The sequence below is a fragment of the Leptonotus elevatus genome, chromosome 8 (genome assembly GCF_054856555.1).
Source record: "Leptonotus elevatus isolate MCC_2025b chromosome 8, RoL_Lele_1.0, whole genome shotgun sequence".
Taxonomy (NCBI): domain Eukaryota; kingdom Metazoa; phylum Chordata; class Actinopteri; order Syngnathiformes; family Syngnathidae; genus Leptonotus; species Leptonotus elevatus.
Window position 1 is genome coordinate 22,962,255 of NC_141246.1, and position 21,538 is coordinate 22,983,792.

The window sequence follows — 21,538 nt, forward strand, 5'->3', positions numbered from 1 at the left end:
CCATTGTAGCAACAGCTCCGAACAGTCACGTGTTTGCAGATACTATAGTGGGATAGCTTTGCTGCCTGGATCAATACTTTAAAACAACACAACATCAGTGTCCATTTGAGATTACCTCAAATGGGGTCAAACCCTTTCCATTTATAGAGTTATATAGAAGAATAGGGTGTGACAGCAGTGGTGTTGCTGATGAATCATAGCATCATCCAACACACTCATTTTTTATAAATTTTTGTTATCAATGGGGACTGCACCCCATGCTTCACTTTACAATTCCTATAATTTCCCGTCTAGGTGCACGTTACATAGACTTTTAGGTGTAAACTGTGGGAGTAATCGGTTTGCCAACTATGGCAACAACAATGTCATTGTAACTCGCGGCAAGTGAGGGCTACAAAAAACAAAAATAAAAACGTTTTACAAACCTGCCAGACCTCAGAGAGGCCGTGTGCACGACCATTTGTGCTGCTCTCAGTGCAGAGAAGGAGATGGGGTGTGGTTGGGAATATTAGAAGGCCTAAAATGCCTGGACGCGGCACAGATTAGAGATGAGATGTGTTAAGTGAGAGCTTTGGAAATGCTGCCGACGTTGATGAAATGGACATTTGTCATCAACCTGTCACCTGAAGAAGGATTGTCAGGTGGCCGATAGTTCAGATTGATACTGGGCTATAAACTATACACCAGAGAAGGAGCATGATGGGAAATTATATGGATCACAGAAGATGCTGTAAATCACCATGACGTGGACTATCTGTTCAAGTGTTTGATGTTAAACTGATTTTTCATCAAGCTAGTGGCTTTACTTCCCCGCTACTTTGTATTAGATTTGATTAGAACTCGCTAACACTAGCTTCCGTCTGTACAGGCATAACACATGAAGGACCTAATCAAGAGTGATGCCATTGCAGGCATACAGCATCCCAGCACTCTGGGTTGCTTCAATTTGTAATGGCTGTTTCATTTCCTGGCTGCAGCCTTAAGGGCAGAAAGCTGCTTTAAACCCCTTGAGAGGAAGTTATGATATTTAATGTTCCATGAAGCAAAGCTCAGGTTCAGTCAATAATGGCTTTGTCATCTGGGAAATCATTGGTTAGATCAGCCATACAAAAGAATTATGATTTATCCCAAAATAAGTATTTGCTATTTGCTCTGTTGTTGCTAGATGCTACTCAAGTCGAGTTTTAGCTAAGAGTGAAAAGACTGCATATTTCCTGTTTGTTATTGAAGAAACTTTATAGAGGTTTACTCTGAGCTGTCTTGTGCAACAGTGCAACCTCTAATGAAGAATCACCAGTATAAGAACATATCCTAACAAAATAAAAATAAATTAAAAAGTCAATAACCAGTCTTAACTTAAAGCTAATGAACACAGAAAATTGAATTTTGAATCGCTATTAACCCCTGTGGCTGAAAAAAGAAACGTCACTTTCCTTTCTTCACGTACACAATGCACAAGTTGTCACATCTGGAGACAGAGGGCTGGAAATTCGAACCTGAATCCAGTCTGAAAGCTATAGGTCAGAGGCTTGCAGGAGTTTCCAGTATGAACAGCTTAAGTGTTAATCTACTAACTGAAAATGTTTCAGTCCTAAATGGTCAAATAAGAAGGCTAATGTAAAGATATTTTTGAACAAATTGTTATGAAGTGCATCTTTAAAGTTAAGTGACATACAATGTGTCCTGTCACAAATGCACAGCATAAGGAAAAATGTTTGTGCCTGGGTGTTATCTTTTCACATTAACACACAGTTGACCTGGAAGTGTACGGTGCATTCTTTAAAAAAAATCGCTATATATTGTCAATTTTAGCATATTATACTGAGCAGTCATAACAGAGATGAGTTGTAGCGCTTTCCTGTGCCATTACAAAGTGTTTGAGGGGGTAATCCTGACCCTAAAGCTGCAGTGTGGGAAAATACCACTTGATCATTCTTCTTTATGCTTTAAACCAAAATTTCCCATTACTGAACCAAGGCACAAATTTTCACATTTGTGTAATTTAACGGCACCAAACAAAAATGGCACACAGTGTGAAATTTGGGCCTGCTTAGTTGAACATACACTTATTTTTGTATTCAATGAATGGCAACACGTGGATCCACACGTTAATTGTACCTTGTGCTAACTTGGAGAAGAGTATTTAATTGTTATGCCTTACACAGTACATTACAGGTATTGATAGATAAACAAATATTTTGAATTTTTAGTACACTATAGAAGTAATTGTTGGAACAATTAAGTGGAATTCGATAATTTTCCATGGCACATCTGATGATGTATCACGGCGCACTAATGCCGTTCACTACTTTCATGAGGCCATAAGTCATAAGTTCACGACTTTAAGTGTGGAAAAATGTGACAAAAACTAAAAGTTTGAAAAAGTTATGGCAGAGGTATTGAGTGTTGTTACTTTTGAGGCGATACGGTACATGGAACTGATTACTCTTTGGCCTCTCGAGAAGGAAATCATAAAAAAAAAATCTAGCACATTGTGAGAACCGATTAAAAAAAAAAGACAATATATTCTTTTAGTGAATGGTGATTCATGGTGTGTAGTAAAATATATACTGTATGTAACCATTGCTCAGATTTCAGATTTCAGTCTGACATTGTAAATAATCTCCCTCTCAAATCATCAATTTAAATTCTACATGTAACAAACAGCACCAGTTCATTCTTCTAAGCTTAACACTGAGCTTTACTTCAAAGTGGCAGAAACAAGTTTTCCAACTCTGGCTAATGCAGACAGATTGTTGCAGAAATAAGAACTTTTGTTAAGCAATCCATTTCTTGTTAAATACATTTATTCTTTTAATTATAACAGCAATTTTATATTGCAATATATCATATTATTTTAATTGGATAAATAATACAATGTTATACTAGTATACATTATAATTTCATATTTCTACCACAGTCCGTTCCGTGATGCTGGTGGAATTTTAGTTTGGCTTTCAAAACAACACTTGTCATTCAATTATCCACAACCTCTGAACTGTGAGGCAGATGTTCTAACCAGCCACCCTCATTCAATCAATTATACTGTATTTTAATTGAAGATGGTATACTCTGAATAGCAGACAACAGATCGATTGTAGCTTTGGACATCCGTACAATGATGTCAAAGTTGACAGGCAGTACTGTCAGTGTATTCAGTTTCAGTATATTCCTTGAAACCTATTGCAACCATTATATCAAAAATGTCCCATGTATCACAGAGTTCTCAGCTCAGAGTTGAACATTGAAACGAGTGATTTCGCAAGCTGATTGGCTTGCAACTTGCCGCTCGTCCCCGTGCGCTGGTGTACAATTGAATGTGCACATTCTACGTCCATTAACAAAGCACAAAACCCTCTTTTAAATACAGAAAATAACATACATGGTCATGTCTACCTTGTCCTCCGTGCCCCTAATGAAGTGGCCTTCCCAACTGCTTACTACTTGATGTCATCGCGAAAGGAAGAAAAAAAAGAATGTTGTTCCGATGTAGTTTGCTTTCCTTGGGAATGTTATTAAAATGTCAGCAATTGTGTAGTCTTGTATATTTGACCAATGCACGAGCATGAACCATTAGCTAAGCGACGTATTTAAACTCAAGTGTTGATGTGGATTTGCTTGGATAATAGCCGCATCATCTTTTGTAGAGCTTAATCCATGAAAACAGGAAATCCGTGGCAGCTTTTGCAACTAATTTTTATATAATTGATATCTCAAGGCAACGGCTTTTGATGATACTTTCCTCAATGCTAATACATTTTTTGGGACCAATTATTTCCCAATATGTTTTTGTCAAGATTAAGAAAAAAAAGAGCTCTGTTATATAAAAAAAAGGTAAATCTAGCTTCAAGTAGCCTTAAAGGAGAAGTTACCCCCCCCCCCCCCAACTGAAGATGACATCAATGTTGTTCAGGTCTCAGGTAACAACTAATCACAGCTCAGCTTCAGAAAACAGGTGAGCTGTGATTGGTCATTGCATGAGCCTTGAGCAACTGTGATGTCATCTTCAGTCAACAGCATGTAGCAAAATGGCCGCCCCCAGAAAAAATGGCTGGATTTTGCTTCATAACTCTTATTCCACAAATGTAATGTAAATCAGAATGTCACGTTTAGACTAGTGAGGTGATGTCACATATGTATAATATGTTATTGTCAAGAAATGTTTAAGGTTGACTTCCACTTTAACTGTGTCGCATCAAACTTAATAGTTGCTCTTAGTAGCTTTATAGCTAGGTGCATAACAAAGTTCAGCCGGCCCATAATCTATGAGTCCCTGTTACTATGGCAACCAAGGCTATATTCAAATTTTCTATATTTTTTCAAATTACATTATGGGTTCATATTTTGGACTATGTCAAAGGTTTTCTTCTTTTTTTTAAATGCAGTCCATCCATTTAAAAAAAAAAAACTTTTATTTTAATGTATTCTATTTAGGGCCTTTAAATGACCATTTTCTTAAGAAATTCAGCATGGCTACGTACATTAATCAAATAAATTATGCCAGTTATATTCAGGAATTTTCTTAACTATCATACAATCACTTAAGGCAGCGCTTCTCAATTGTTTATTTTTTTGTTACGCAAAGGAGGAAGAAAGTATTTTGCAGAGTTACAAATGCATTTTTAGGGTTTCACAGTTATAAACATCCCTCAGAGAGCAACCATAACTCTGGTGTGGCTTGCAATAGAAATTAGTTCAAAATCTTGCTTTTAAGATTTGGTATAAGTTTGTAAGCTCTTCATCAAGTCTTTGACTTGAATGACTTCGATGTTTTTGGAGACTCGTGTGATGCTTTGCACAATACTGGCAATTTGAGCTTCTTATGAGGGGACTGTCTTTCGTTTTTCAGAAACAAGCTCTCTTATGAACAAGCTAAGCTGCTCATCAATGATTTATGGTGACAAACATTAAAATGATAACATAGAACATGATTGTTGCAGCTGCACACACACACAGTAGCTGATACAAAAATTACTTCAACTATGATCAAGGTGAAATGTAAGGTAATGCACCACCACATAACCTTATTTGGGGGGGGGGGGGGGGGGTAAAGAAATTGGTGGATAAAATAAACAACATTTATGTATCATTCTTTTTTTGTGAAACTTATTCAACATATTATCCTCTGCTGTACTATGCAGTATTTGTAGCTCATTTCCATCCAGTCATCAATGTCCAGTTAGATGGCAGCATTGCCTGAGAATTGAACAGCTGGTGGTGATAAATGTGTACTGGACTTTATCTGTCATGACTTACACTCATGATGTGGCAAGTTCTTTTTTAGATAGTAGATTGCTGTAGTCAGGCCTTTCTCAAGTGTGCATGTGGACTTTTCTTAATAATTCTCAGGCATACTAGTCACTTTTGCCCTTGTATCATTCTTATACTCGGTACATCAGAAACCCTCCCGCCTCCACCATTTGATTAACTGCAACCTTATTGACATTCTAATTCAGGCTGTTTTTTTGAAAGCTACGGTGATAAGAAAACGGTTGAACAGAAACTGAGAGAGCTTCCGATAGATTACACACACTCACACACTACAAATCAGCTCAGTACAGTGTTTGGCTCTCTGGGGCTGTTGGCTGCAAATCTCATGTAGAGGGCAGCAAAGCTCCTGTCTGCAGCAGTGGCTGATGGTGTCCCCCACAACAGGTCATTTGTTGCATGGTACCAAAGTCAGAAACAATTACTTTGAGTCCCTTCAGGAATATCATGTGAACATATTGTAAATCTTTATTTAACCTGTCACAGTTAGATTTGCTTGACTTGAAGATCACATTGCTACCTAGCTAAACCCCCCTTGGGTATGTGATGGGCTGTGAATGTGCCCTCTCTCCTGAGGTTTAAAAAAAGAAAAAGATAAAAAGAAGCAAACAACAAAAAGGAAACTAATAGAAGTAATTCAATAAATTCAACACTCAGCATTTTTAGGCACTATTTACAATCCTCAACTGGGGATCAAAACGGAACATCTTTTGGCAGCGCGATGCTCTATTGTTTGAGCTAAACATCCCACACCTTCATATTGGCGACGCACACCATGTAGAAGGCATGGGAAAAAAAAGAAGCCAATATGAGATCAAAATGGTCCCACAAAGTGTAATATTTTCTTCTTCTTTGGCGATCCCTATCATACTGACTTGAAGGGAAAAAGATGTGCGATTCATTCGGCAGAGACGCAACCCACTGGCAGATGCGCTTCCCTATAAAGTTCAGCGTCTCATTGACAGGTGTAGTGATGATGAGTGATACAGTGGCTGCATCAGTCACGTGACTTTTTCTCCAAGCGATATGTGCAGTTGTGCACCGAAAGTGTGGAGCTATATAAACTCTGTATAAGTGTTAAAATCAATTCTATTGGAGTCAATTCAGCACTGTTTTGTTTTTTTCCTTGTGGGGCTTGCACACATGGGGCCACCATGGAACCAACAAAATTAACTGGGACCCAGATGGGGCCCATTCACCATCCCATTCCATGCCCATGTTGCACTCTAAAAACAGATTGGTCAAATTGACCACAAAATTTTTTATAGTCTTTGGTATGACGCGACCAGGGATTGAATCCACAACCTCCTAGTTTTAGGGTAGACACTCTACCACTAGGTTAACGAGCTGGTCATGCCAAATGACCTGTCTAGACACACATTTCCGTTTTTAAACACTATATTATATGTTGTAATCACTTATAATAATTAATAAATACATTTATAATACAATTAATTGATACAATATATTTCCAAGTGATCTATCTAGGTTTACGTTCTATTGTAACCAATTTCATTGGTTGTTTGGCTAACCAATAAAATTGGTATGCCCGTAACCACCACGAATGGTCAATGTCTGACCAATCTATTGGTTAATCAAGCCAGTATGAGCTTAATCTACTAGATTGGTAGTTTTTTTCAACTAATCCATTTTTAGAGTGTGGTTTTACCTAGGGCCATATTAGGCCCACCTTGGTCCCATATGGGCTTGCCCATTTGCGATCCGCTATGGATCCCACAGAAAAATTGACTGGGACCCAGATGGGGCCCATTCACCAGCCCATATCCAAACCCATATGGGCTCCACATGGGTGTGTTGGACAACAAACGGCGAAGGTGGCAAATGCTGAGTGGCAGACTTCCTTTAATTGGCTCGAAGGGGGAGGGGTTTCCCATAGCTTTTTGGAATGCTGTGCAGCGCTTTCTTCGAGGTTTGAATATTGATCTTGATTTATAAAATGGCAATGGCCCGTTAATGGTCCAAATAATACATATTAATTTGAAATACAGATTTATTTGCATACCGTTTTTTTCTTTTCAAAAAGAAAATCTTATTTAATTGTAAAGAAATATAGGCCAGGGATTAAGTTCCATCACCCATGCTGTTACTGTGCAAAATATAAATGTTTTAATATTTTTGAGAGCTCACTTATTGCCCATTCTTAGTTGCTCATCTACTCCCCACCTGCTGCCCAAGTTGGACCCAACAATAAAGCCCACTCTAAGCCCATGCCCAGCCAAAGCCCAACTAGCCCAAGTGGTGCTCATATGGACGCGAACTGTATGTGTTCGCTGGGTAGTTTACCAGGCACGCTGAAAACCCTAGTAAGTCAGTGGACCAGGCAATTTTTTAAGTGTGAAAAGCATTGTTCTTGCTATACTCATCTCGGTGTCACAACCAAGTTAAAGAAAACTATTTCCCAAGCAAACCAGTGTTTCAAGGTTTCTAGGAGAAAAAATGTTAATGCTGAATTATGGATCAGTTTGTAAAAATAGCACGCACTTGAAAGTGTCTTCTGAAATATTTAAATATTCAGTTCACTGGATGCTGTTGTTGCTCTCAATCTTTTTTTTTTCTTAACCTTTTTCATTTTTTGCACCCTATGCCAATAAATGCAGCCTGTAATCGGAATACAGCAAAATTAAATCAAACAATATCTACATGCTAACTGGTATTACTTTCACCTCGTTTTCTATACAATCTATAGGACAGCACTGTGAAAAAAAGCATCTTAAACATTGTCACTTTAACGCTGCTATAGCCCATCTATCCATTTTCTCTAGTTCTAGCACTCGTTCAGTTCCACGGAGGTGGAGCCCATTCCAAATGAAATCTGACAAAGAAAAGACTCCTCACTGTAGTGTTCACATACAGAGAAAGACAAATCCACAGGCTTACATTAATTTCATCACTGACTGAGTGGCAATTGAACCAACACTGCCCACACGGAAGTCAGGCAAGTGAACCACTACAGTGGCATTTATGTAGAATGTCGTACGGGTCCAACAGCTGTGGCCCAATGCAGCGCTGTGTCGGACAACCAAGGTTACAATCGCTGACCCAACTAGGCCAGTATGAATTTCATAAACAAATCCAAACATGAAATCAATACAGTCGTGTAAAAAAACAAAACAAAAACAAACAAACACGGGGACAGCTCGGTGCTACTTGCACCACACCAGCTAGCTAGCGACGAGCTTATGCTGGCTAAACATGCTGTGGAGCTGCTCCTCTATCACTAATTCTCACGCCCATGGAAGTGAATTCTGACAAGTATCGTTCTCACAAAGGGATGATGAGTAATAATTAACAGAATACGCAGACACCATGCCAATTGCTAAGCTATCGTGAAATTGTGAAAAAGCGGAATTAAGTGCCTGAGTGGCGGGGTACACTTTTCACAGAAATCTGGCTGGAACAGCGTTTAAACGGAGAGTAACCAACTTTGAGCCGCAAATTAGAAATTAAATTAATAAATATTTTGAAAGAAAATACACAGTAATTGGCCTATAGCTACACAGATGACCAGAACCGGAATTAGTACGCTACGGCATATGTCAGCCGAGAGGAGGGGCCTATGAAGTTAAAAGCTGCACAATAAATGTTGTCAAAATTGTCAGCATCCTGTAAGGCGCAAGTGCGACTTATGCAATATAATTAGTTATTACTTAGACCTATGATTATATTAAAACATGTACATTGATTAACAATTTTTTTGCATATTATTAAAATTAATAGTGGGTTTCCAAAATGAATGAATTATTAGTTCACCACGAGATGGTGCTAAATAATACACACTGTCCCTTCAAATCTGTTTAGCTTTGCTAAAGCACCATACAACATATTCAAAAATAATCCATTGTAAAACATTTTACACTTAACGTGAATTTTGGGCCTAGTTGCCCAGCTCTACATTCTTGCTTCTTACCATAATATTGACAGTTTTAGCCACTGAAATCAATAACTGAAGGGAACTGTTGAGACTGCAGTAGCAACCTTTTCCAAATAAAATTATCCAGGCTGAATCTATGTGAGAAATCACATTATAATTTCATTGGTGCATCATTTGTTTGTTGACTTAGAAAGTTATATATTTATAATATCAATAATCCTAACATTTCTTCTAATGTATCATTCTGTAAATAAAACGGTCACTATATTACTGTAAATTAGAATAGCCATATAACGCCAAGACATTGTATTGAATAAAAAATAAAATAAAAATTGAAAACAACAATAGCTCCAAAGTTATATATATCATATACTGTACTGAATATACAGGTCCAGTATTGGTTCCGATGGGGCCAACACAACTCGGCTGTCGGGCCCCCACTCTAAATGTTTGACCTTGGTCACTCAGTAGTGCCAAGAACTCCATTAAAGTTGAACTGATAGCAAAAAGTGAAAAAAGGTATAAGTGTTAACTCTGTTCAATAGCAGGCTACCTACTGGTACAGGGGCATGTAGTGTGGTGTCAATTTGATGCTAGAGTGATGTGAAATGACGAAAATACATTCCTGATTGTCACCAAAATGTTGTTACTTTTTGTCCATTGTACCACCCCTCCTCCACAAAGTTTTTGGGAAATTGCTGGTGAATTTTGGTGTATCATAATCCGGCTATTTTTATCACTCATACTACTTATTGTGAATAGAATGTGTGTGTGCAGTGTGTGGTGCATTGGCGTAAACCTGAATTTAATTAAAAGTACTGCCTGTTCTGGTCTTCTGTAACTATATAGCATTACTTGTGTCACTGACTGACACAGGCAGAGAGTAATAAACAAACGCCCATTATGCCGAGTTCTACCCACGCAAAGCCTACGAAAATACAAAAAAAAGAAAACCCCACCCATGTGCATAGTTAGATTGTGCTAGTCTTGCTCTGGGAACGCAAATAGAGCTCATAGTCTTAAATTCTTCTCCAAAATGTCTTGCTAAACTTTGGGAATTCAATCCACATGTGTTCATTCATAGCTTTGATGCCTTCAGTGAGAATCTACAACGTAAATAGTCGTGAAAGTAAAGAATATGTGTATATATATATATATATATATATATATATATATATACTGCATACAGTGGAACCTCAGAGTTTGAACGTCTCGGAACACGTACCTTGGCGCTGCAATGGCCTGGGGGGCCCTGGGGGGTTGTGCTGGCCGGGGTCGACGGCTCCCCTCTTTGGTGAAGGTTTTCATGCATGCCAGATCCACCACACCAGCATCTATCGAAATTCAAACACAATCTGCTTCTTCCTCTGGTCGTTGAATCGGTGGAAGCTGATGTCTGTGGATCTCACTCTGCTTCATCTATCCTTCCTTCCTTTCCTCAGTCTCTCCTTTGGTCTCTTGAGTTCTCCCTAATTTGTTGGAATTTAGATGTTTCTGGGGTTGGTGAAAGACTCTGGTTGGTTACCCGGTGGGTAGTATGTAATGTCTGGACGGTGCTGGATTTCACTTTCCTTTCTTTTCTTTGATCCTTCCTCGGGTCTCCTGACAACCTCGCGACTCTAGCTGGATTCTGAAGTATTCGGTATGGGATTTTAAATAGGTTTTAGGTGAACTAATGAGTACACACTCACACACATGCACACACACATACACACGCACATGCACATACACATACACACGCACATGCACATACTCACGCACATACAAAATAAAAAGAAAAAAGAAAAAGAAAAAAAGAGAGAGAGCAATGATGATGACATGTCGAATCAGTAAAATTACCGAATGAACAATACTGAGCTCTCTCTCAAAAAACGGGTAGCCGAGTGTAGGCGGGGTACACCCTGAATTGGTTGCCAGCCTATCACAGGGCACACAGAGACGAACAACCATCCACACTCACAATCACAACCTAAGGACAATTCAGAGTGCTCAATTAACCTGCCTTGCATGTCTTTAGCCAACTTTGGACCACGAGCCGCATGTTTCCAATCACTGGCCTTGGGGTTCACATACTTTTACCACACTGTAGTGTGAATGCCCAATAAAGAAATGAGGGCATGATAATCATTATTGTAATATTATTTTAAGCCGACTGTCTATTGACTGTTGCGATTGTGATGATCATATCACATTTAATCAGGGGTGGGCAATCCAGGTCCAGAAAGTCAAAAAACTGCCACAAATTGGCTTTTGTTTCCAATCACTGGCCTTGGGGTTCACATACTTTTACCACACTGTAGTGTGAATGCCCAATAAAGAAATGAGGGCATAATAATCATTATTGTAATATTATTTTAAGCCGACTGTCTATTGACTGTTGCGATTGTGATGATCATATCACATTTAATCAGGGGTGGGCAATCCAGGTCCAGAAAGTCAAAAAACTGCCACAAATTGGCTTTAGCCACAGGTGCTTCGACTCAACTAGCAGATAAACGAGGTCATCTCCACCTGTTGAGTAGAATCACCTGTGACTAAAGCAAGTCTGTTTTAGGGTTTTTACTTTCTGGGTCTGAATTTCCCAACCCTACATTTAATGATCAATTTCCAAATCAAGTTAATTCCAAAGGGAGCGAGAGAGATAGAGAGAGAGAGAGTGAGCAGAGCATTTTAATGTTCCAGACGTCACCGGCATTAAATTCTAATGAGTGGCTTGTCTAGACTATTTTTCTCCATCACCTCCCTCCTCATTCTGTGTGCTCAGGGGTAGTGATGAGTCACATTAAAGTAGCCAAACTTACAAATCATGCATGAGACACTAGTGTTTATGCAATTTCATTTTTTAGACGCATAGGGCAGTCAGATTGATTTCACTGTCAAACAAAAAAAGACAGATTTTACAGTGACATCAATTTGATATCATTCATGTATAATATCACATTTAATATCTGAGTTGCAGAGTATTACCACATTTTTGCTCTTTTAAATGGGATGAAATTAAAACCATGTGTGAGCTATGAACTATGAAACTTGAAGATGAGAAGATAATTGCGGTGGTCCTTCCAAAGCGAGTCTCCCCTCCCCGAAATGCATCCAGTGCATATTTAGAGTGACTTGTAAATACTGTACAGTATGTATAAAGTATTGATGGGTTCCTTATGTATTTCATTGAAAAAAATCTTTAAATGACCAAATTCATTTGAGTGATTACATCCATGATACATAATCAACTTTCTTGTCGCAGGCCACACCAAATGGCAAAACATATTTTAATTCACACAAAATTATTAAATCAAATTTCCCACTTCAGTAATTTGGCCTCATTTAAAAAAGAAAGTAGCACAAGTAGCAACAATGAAACAACCAAACCCAACATTAGCTGATCATGCCTCAGGGAATGGATCGTAAGCTTAAAGGGATTTTAAGTGTTACGACTGATTTAATCTGTTGAGAGGTCAAATTACCTAAAGTGTAAAGGGTTGAAATTTCAGATGATGTCCGTATCTGTCTTTCAACAGTTCCTGAAAGTTTGGGGTCAATATATTTTTCCTAAGGTACTGGTTTCTATGGATATTTGAAAATGCATGTACCAAAACTTTAAATATGTATATTCAAACTAGGGATTTAAACCTAGCAACATTGTAATGTTTGTAACTTTGTCAGTTTTTGAGGTACGTCCATGTATAATATCATGTTAAAGGAAATTAAGTGTAGAAAGAATATTTGAATACCTCCGTTTTTATTTTTTGACCCATGAGGACCTTTTTGCCAGAGCCCGTCACATTTTACGTTACGTTAGGAAGCCACGACTGTTTTTTAATTATGTGTGAATTTATTTCTGTAGTAGCTGCAGGTTATGGACTGAAGAGAGGGAGAGAGACAAGTGAAAGTGTGCATGCGTGTTTGTGTGTTCTTTTAACAGAGCTAGCTGAGGGTGCTGAGATGGAGTGAGAGGATTATACAGTGCTCATGATTACTCCACAGCCACTCCCAAGCTGTGTGTGTGAGATCAGAGCTTTTGTATTTTACGTGTGACATATTACGTGCCCATGTGTGTCTGCATGTAAGGGAATTGTGTGGCTACATTTTAATCATATACTATTTACCAAATGGTATTTTAAAATTAGGTTTAGTTTGAAATAATTTAGTTGAAGATTAGAGGACAGATAAATATTGTAGTTTGAGGAGGAAAGAAAGAAAGAATTGATGGTTGGAGAGCAACAGATAGAGCTCCAAATACAAGAAGTACACACTTAGGGAATATGAATCCATGCCAAAAAAGCACTTTACAACATTAACATTGATAAATCGCAATGATGAAGCATTACAAGCAGAAGCACCGGCAGTGGCATGAGCTGCTGTCTGTGTTTATTGATGCATTTAATTGTATTTTTACATTTGATAATTATCTTTCCAACATTAGGCAATGTCACATTTTTTTGCATGAGCCTTGTTGTTTAAATTGCTCTTTATAAACATGGCTGCACGGAACAATTTTGCCGTGGTTCTCAAATAGGCACCAAAGGTTGTTGATTGGTGCTCATTTTTTTACCCACCCACCAACCTCGCGGATTAATTTAAAGGGCCTATGTGTGTGTTTGTGCTCTTCAATTCACCTGAAACCTGTTATAAATCCAAGACCCTTCACCGGATACATGAATGTCCTGCCAGAATCGTGAAGTTGTCAGAAGACCAGAGGTAGGAAAGATGAAGCAAAATGAGATCCACAGACACCAACCTCCACCAACCTCACGCCCAGTGGGAGAAACAAACTCTTACTGAGTTTTGGTAGATACTCAACTTTTTTGAGCTTTCGGCCATATTAGAATTTCTTCACTAAAAACACACTGTCTAAGGGGTGTTTCCCTCCATTCACCCATCTGAGCGTTCCTGCGCATTTTTGCTCTCGAAGCACCAGCACCTCTTCACCCATGAAAATTGGGCTGGTTTAAAAAGAAAAAAGAAAAAAAAGGAATACTCAATATCAAATTGATATTCCTTTTTGATGGTTGGTTCACGGGTTCTGTGGTTTCCTATGGTGTGGAGGGGCTGTGAACAACATGAGACTTTTCGTAAGATACGCACTACGTTCCATGTGTGGTGCAGGTAGCAGTCAGAGAGGACGACGTCATGAACGGAATATTTCTTACTTCCGGGTTAGAAAGATAGCGACCAAAATAACTCATATTTAATAAGAAGTTACATCGCGACTGTGCCAAAAGTAAGATAAAATCATATATATTATATGCCTAACTGTGGAAGGTCTTAAAATACCGTGATATTGGTGCTTTAAAGACTTAAAGCACATCTGGGCAAAGCAGGCCCCGCGGGCCACATCTAGCCCTTCCACAGTCTATGCAGATTTTAAGAAGTCAAACTAAAATGTCAAGTGTGCACTGCTTTTGTTTTGATGTGCACGTGTATCACCAAGAGCAGCAACTTGTCTTCTGTGTTGCCAAAGACATTGCCACAATATTTTGTGACTTTTCTGACCATTCTTGCAAATGTTAAAAAAAAAAAAAAGAACAAAAGAAAGAAAGAATATCACCAATACCAACTGTGGTCCTCCTCTTATTTCTTGCACGGTGGAGTTTGCCCTGGTAATGATTTGGGAGTCCTAAGAACAGCTTATTATGTTTTCTTGCCTGCCAGACAGACACAGACTGGCCATCTGGGTGCTTTAATTCTGCTTGCATTCTGAGGTGAACATTTGAAATCTTTCGACAGAAGGGAGAGGCAATGAAAGTCAATATAACATCTAAGCAGAAAGCAAACACACAAAAATTATGTTTGCTTTTGTTAAACCAAACAGCTGTTGCTTTTCACTTTGCTTTCTTAACTCTATTCATTCCTTTTTCACGTGATACAGAGATGCTTAAGAGATGCAATCTCTTCTTCCTCTCCTCCTTTTTTCCATCATCCTGTGTCTATCCTCTTTCTATCATCTCCTCCTGCTCACAAGTGTTATTTATAGACGCTCCAGATGCATCGGGTTCTGTCTTCCATTGGTCTCTGGCCCACGTTCTCCATGCCTTCATTTGCCACTTGTTCCCCTCGTTATAAACAACCATTTGAATATTCGTCTTACCTGAGATGCAGCTTGGAATTGAGTCCATACTATGTCAGGATGTGAGCAAAGGTAGTGTGCGAGCAAAATATTTTACACCTAACAAAGACTGATTATTATTATTTTGTTATCAATGTAGTTAGTTCAATGTAGTTTTCTTGGCATGCTTCATTTTTGCATCTATGAACATCGAGTTGATATGCCTTTCCGAAAAGCTCCAGTTTTGTCTCATCTGTACAAAGGACTTTCTCCTCAAAGCTTTGTGGCTTGTCAATATGAATTTTTGCAAATTCCAGTCTCACTTTTTTTATGACACTGTTCCTTTTGTGAAACGTGGAGGAGGCTCGGTTATGTTCTGAGGCTTTCAGATAAACGGGTATAAATCAAACAGTCCTTTATTACATTAACTAAATAAATTGTACAAAGAATACACTTTATTTAAAAAAACTAAACAAAAAAACATACAGCTGACAGAGCTGAGTTGACCAAGACTCATGGTGTTGACAAAAAATAAATAAATGTTTGCATCACTTATTAAATTGTTTTTGTTATTTATGCCAATATCATTCTAACTCCTCACAATCTTCAAATACAGACACAAATGTAGGTGACAATTGTGGGAAAATAATTGTTGTTGACACTTTTTGCTAGACAGATGCAAACATGGGTTCAAATGAAAGCTACAAATTCCTTCCTTTTAAATGCAACCAAACGCCTGCTTAAAGGATGGGCAAGAGTCTGAAAATAAGCATTAAAAATAATATACATCAGTGCCAAAATCCTATTTCTTCAATTCCTGTGCTGACAACTGACTTAGGATGGGTTATCATACCAAAAAATAATCTATGGACATGTACCTTTTGAAATTTTTTTACTATATTTTGCAACCCTGAGTGGTACCAAATTCCGGTTTGGCGGATGGACTATACTGCTGGCCAGTCTCCATTATTGAGGCTGCCAACAGTGGTTACTTTCATAATACCACCAGGACCTTTCAGAAACTCATCAGTCAACTCCCCCTCTATCACATCTTTCATCTCCATCTCCCTTTCCATCTCCTCCATCAACTTGGCCATAGGTCCTTTCTTCCTTGCCGTCTTTGCAGCACACACATTGGCGGCCACAAGTGAAAGTAATATTCAATTTTGCATGGTGCTCTACTAATACAATCAACCCACTTATAGTTTTATAATATAAAAGTACACCACAGTCTGTTTATATTCTGCAAGTCTGAACTGTAATGGCTGCAAAGTTTAATGCATGCAATTCATGCTATTGATGTACATTTGTATGTTAATATAGCCCTGAAATAATAATATAATCCTTTATTATGTCCACAGAACATTGTATTTTCACATTCAGCAGTTAAAGGTGATATTATCAATAGTACTGCCAGGAGATTAACAAAATAGATTAATTAATTATGATCTGTTATTAATTGATCTAATTAATCTTTATTATAATCTCACCTAAAAATTGCTGAGAAAAGCCATCAACCACAATTATTTTTAATTAAATACAGTACATTGTTATTGTAAGTTTATGGCTCCTTTTTCCAATTGTTGCGCTGTCGGTATATATGTATGTGTGTGTCTGTATGTATGGTGTGTGGTTGTTTTCAATTCTCCAGTCATTTGCCACCTTGAGGAAATATTTGCCGCATTTATCGGAAAAGTGCCTGGTTTCTGTTTTTACGATGGTCAGTGGAAAATGAGTTGAGGTTCCACTCATCATCAATAAAGTGACCGGTCAACCCCAAATAGCTGTCTGCTGCCAGTCTTCTTAGATTATAACAACAAAGATGAGCGAATCCTCCACGAAAAAACAGTTTTTCTTTTCATCGTCATACATCTTGCTGATTTTAATCTGCAATGGTTTGTACGATGGGTCATTGGACAGTTTTTGCAGGACCTCAATTAATCCGTCGTCTTAAACTATGTTTATCAGCCCGCAGTTCATTGCTGTCCACTTGGCAAGAACATTTGTCAGCCAATCTGTCACAGACTTGCTCATATGTGAGGTGTTCTAGATTTTACTCTGCTATGGTTCTCTACGTTAGCGTCGTCGTTGCTCTCGTTAGCTGTGGGTGCAGTCACAACTGGGTGCTTTACATTTATGAAGAAGGCTAAACTTGAGCTGCTTCTGGGCTAAGCAAACTCCCTACAAAGAAGGTATATCACTCTATCTTTATCAAAGGGGCCTTTGGGGCGTTTTTGTTTTTTAATTGAAATGTATCATTCATCGGACCGACAACTCTCACATGCTCCTCCATATTAATGTTTTTTGGAGCCTATCAGGTTATGCCAAACACAATGACAGCTAATCCGTGTCCACTTCAGGGTGCGATTGACCATTGAGTTGACATGCTTCCGCTGAGACTGTAGTAATATCACTATTGTTTATCTAAAATTTAAAAACATGTCAAACTTGCCAGAGCATCACTGACAATGCAGCATTCACCACAGTCAGGAAGAGGAAAGGGGGTTATGGGATATAGCTGACCATGCTATTGTGAGGATTGTAAATAAATCTGAGAGCTGACACAAACTGAAGACAAAACTTTGATAGGTATATATTCAGGGAACATATTGTTTGAAGTTCACTTTGTGGCTTGTTTAGTATTCATAACTGTTCTTTTTCATTTAAAATATATAGTAGGCCTACCAAAGTGTGCGTCTAAAGTGTTTTGTGTGTTCCAATATTGTGACCGCTTGCTGAGTGAGGACATGTTAAATACCATTAACTGTTGACTGCAGACCAGACAGTCAGCAAATTCACATCAAAACAAAAAGGTTTAAAATGGATAATGAAAATTACATTTACATACACAATCCTTCCAACTTGAACTTTTTAAGCATGCTAATTTAGTTGAATCTATTGATTTTTAATATAAACTAGACTTATGTAAGACATGGTTTGGCCAGCCGTGGCTCAGAAGATTGAGACAGTTGTTCAGTAACCGGAGGGTCCGCTGTTCGAATCCCGCTTTCTCCAAGTCATGTGTCGTGTCTTTTGGCAAGACACTTCACACAAATTTCCTCCAGTGCCACTCACACTATATGGATGGTGTGAATGTTAGGTGCACACTGGCAGCCATGCTTCCATCAGTCTGCCCCAGGGCAGCTGTGACTACATACGTAGTTTACCGCTATCAGAGTGTGAATGTGTGAGTGCATGAATAATGTATCAATAACCCTAACCAATATTATTTTTATTATGTTTTGTCCCAACTCTCAGGAACAGTTCAGTTCTCCTGCTAGGTGCAGTTTTCCCTGTGTTTCGTAAATTGCATCAATTTGGTTTTGCATGGGGAATCGGTAATCTAAATCATCCACAGTTTTAAGAAACCTGTGTTATTTTGTCATATAGTGTACATGTTTTATGTAGCATTGAATGGAAGTCACACTGAGTTTTGAGAGACATTTTTTCAACGTATCAAGTCCTGTCGATGAGTTCTAACATTAGAATATGAATTAATCCAAGTATTTTTTGAGAATTGCCGTGGAACTCATGTGATGGTGCCTGTTTACACGCATGTTTGTTTGTTTTTTAAACTAAAAGATTTGCTTAGTGCAGCCTCATCTGCTATAAGCAGTATAAAATAATGAGGAAAATGTGGCTCTAAGAACAGGAACAGCTGGTGCACTGACACCCGCTGACACCGAGCAGTTGACGCCACACTGTTACCATGACAACCGACTGTGAACCCTCTGTTTCTGACAGCTGTTCCTATGGTGCTTGGACTTGGCTGAGCCCCCGGTTCCCATTGGTAGGATAGATAGCTGTGTGTGGTCAAAGGTCATGTTAATGACGTAGCTACCATGTTGTTTTTCCATTAGAATTACGTATGGATACATTTTTATGAAGTTTGTCCAAATTCTAATGTTCAATAATTATTATTTAAATCTAAACAGAATGTTGTTTTGTAATGGACCACTTAGGTATGTCCCTAAGTTTCTAATGCAGTGCTTGTCAATGATTTTTTTGTGCTCCCCAAGAAGAAGAAAACATTTTGCGAAAACCCCCTATACCCCAATTTATTGCTGTGACTATAAATAGTATAAGTCTATTACATTATTATCAGCACACCTTTGCACTATGTACACTATGCTTGAAATCGAAAAAAAAACCCAAATAGATAAATGAGAGCGGCACTGCCATCTACAATTAATTACACTTTATTCCAGTGTGACAAGAAAAAAATGGGGCCATATGCCCCCAAATTTAATTTTGCGCTTCTCCTCCCAAAAGTTCCATGCTAACAAACATCTGCATTACTGCATTGTCTGCACAAAACCGTTCTTTTAAATTTGAGGGTACCACCACGTTAACACCTGCTACCAACAACAGCACATGCAATCTGTTAATGGAAGTGAACACGCAATTTAGCACCTGCCCTTTGGGATCGTAGTAAAACATCACAGTACAACAACAACAATAGCACATACAAACTGTTAGAGTGAACATTTAATTTAGTGTCTGCTGAATGGGATCTTAGCAAATCAGACCATCTTAGGTGGCCATTTTACAAAATTTTGCTTGTTCGTCATTTATAACCGTCATCGTCGGTCGGTCATTTCTTTTTCTTTTTTTTTCTTTTTTTGGGGGTTCACCAAACTATAATTGTCAGTCCGTCATGCTATTTTAACCATGCTTCCATGCATTATCGCTTTTGTCACCACTATTTTAGTACCGACAGACAGAGGTGGGCATTCCGTCAGTCGTCATTCATCAATAAAACGTGTGTTCCATCAGTAACAGACTGACGGACACTCCCGATGGAGTGTCCACCTCTGCTATTCAGTAATCAAATAAGCAAATACATCATTATACTGTCACTCTATTCAGTAGTTGAATAACTAAACACAATATAAACAGCACACTTTCACATGAAACACATCATTAAAATAGTTGCATACTAGCCGAAACTAGTAACTAGTATGAACTGACGTGACATCACACACGAGCATCCACGTGTTCTACAGTGTACAATAAATAGTAATCTAAGTGTTTAAACTCACCTCACTCACGAAAACGCACGTCCGTCACAAAAACCGACACAAAATGAAGTGAGTACGTAGCATATCTATAGTCTACAGAGGTGGGCATTCCGTCATCTTTTTTTTTTTTTTTAGTTTCTTGTCGTTCGTCAGCAAAACGGCCGCCCGTCAGTGATGACGGAATGCCCACCTCTGCAGACCATAAATATGCTATGTACTGCATTTTGTGTCGGTTTTTGTGTAAATCTTTCAGCTATTCCTGAAATCTTTCTAACTTTTATCCATGAGAATGTTTGGACAGGTTGCCTGTAAAGCTTGCCAAAATTACAAAAAGTTCCTTTCCTTTTCTCACAGAACACTGCACCAGCAGTTTGAGAGCTATAAACAGGAGGTGCGTCGCATCGGGGCGGAGACACGGCGTCAGCAGACACAGCAGAAGGATGACGCACCCACCTGTGGCATCTGCCGGAAGACCAAGTTTGCAGATGGCTGTGGTCACTTGTGCTCCTACTGCCAAACCAAATTCTGTGCCCGTTGTGGGGGCCGAGTCTCCCTGCGCTCCAACAATGTGAGAATACCAAATATCTCTTTTCCCACTTTCATACTCCCCACTCACATACTCATCATTTCTGCTTTTGCTGCTATACAGCCATGAGTTTATCATCTGCTTCTTTGTTTCCTGGTCACACTTTGGGAGACCAAAGGGTGTTGGAAGAATGTCTTGGGATCACTACAACTGTTGGCCCTTAGACTCATTTGTTTTTTGGAAGGGTGTAATGTGGAGTGATTAAAAACAAACAAACACTGAACTTCACTTGAATGCAAAAGCTCACATCTTAAGCCTCGTTTCCACCGACGGTATCTACCCTACTCTACTCTACTCTACTCTACTCTACTCTACTTGGCTCTACGGCAAAAAGTAGTGCGTCTCCACTGCCACGGCCACCACCCGGGAGCCCCTCCTCACTTCGCCAGTGATGTCATGCTAAAGCGACCGCAGCTAGCGTGCACTGCACACACAGGCAAAAACAATGGAGAGCTCAGATATTTTTTTTGTACCCGGTGGTTGGCCTGTGCCTGTTTATTTCAGTCTGAGGACATTGAATGAATATTGCAGCAACGAGAAGACTGCATTCAATAATGTTAAAAAGGTTTGCACCTCCTCAAAAGTCCAAGCATTAATCTGTTTGTTGTCCTCTCTTCATCATGAATGGCAGCTGTTTTCCCGGGGTGGTGGTTTGCGCAGCGGCACATTGATGACGATATGTCTCGAACCAATCATTGGCCTCCAAAATTACGTCACATTTTGGA

At 38.8% G+C, this 21,538-nt stretch overlaps 1 protein-coding gene across 15 annotated transcripts in view; it reads left to right on the top strand.

Annotated features, from left to right (window-relative positions):
- Window positions 1-21,538, top strand: part of rims1b (regulating synaptic membrane exocytosis 1b) — an 89,459-nt gene that overhangs the window by 783 nt on the left and 67,138 nt on the right. For all 15 annotated transcript variants that reach the window (XM_086081841.1, XM_086081844.1, XM_086081842.1 and 12 more), the window contains exon 2: window positions 20,582-20,795. In XM_086081841.1, coding sequence (XP_085937967.1) covers window positions 20,582-20,795 — 214 coding nt within the window. The remainder of the gene's footprint in view (window positions 1-20,581; window positions 20,796-21,538) is intronic.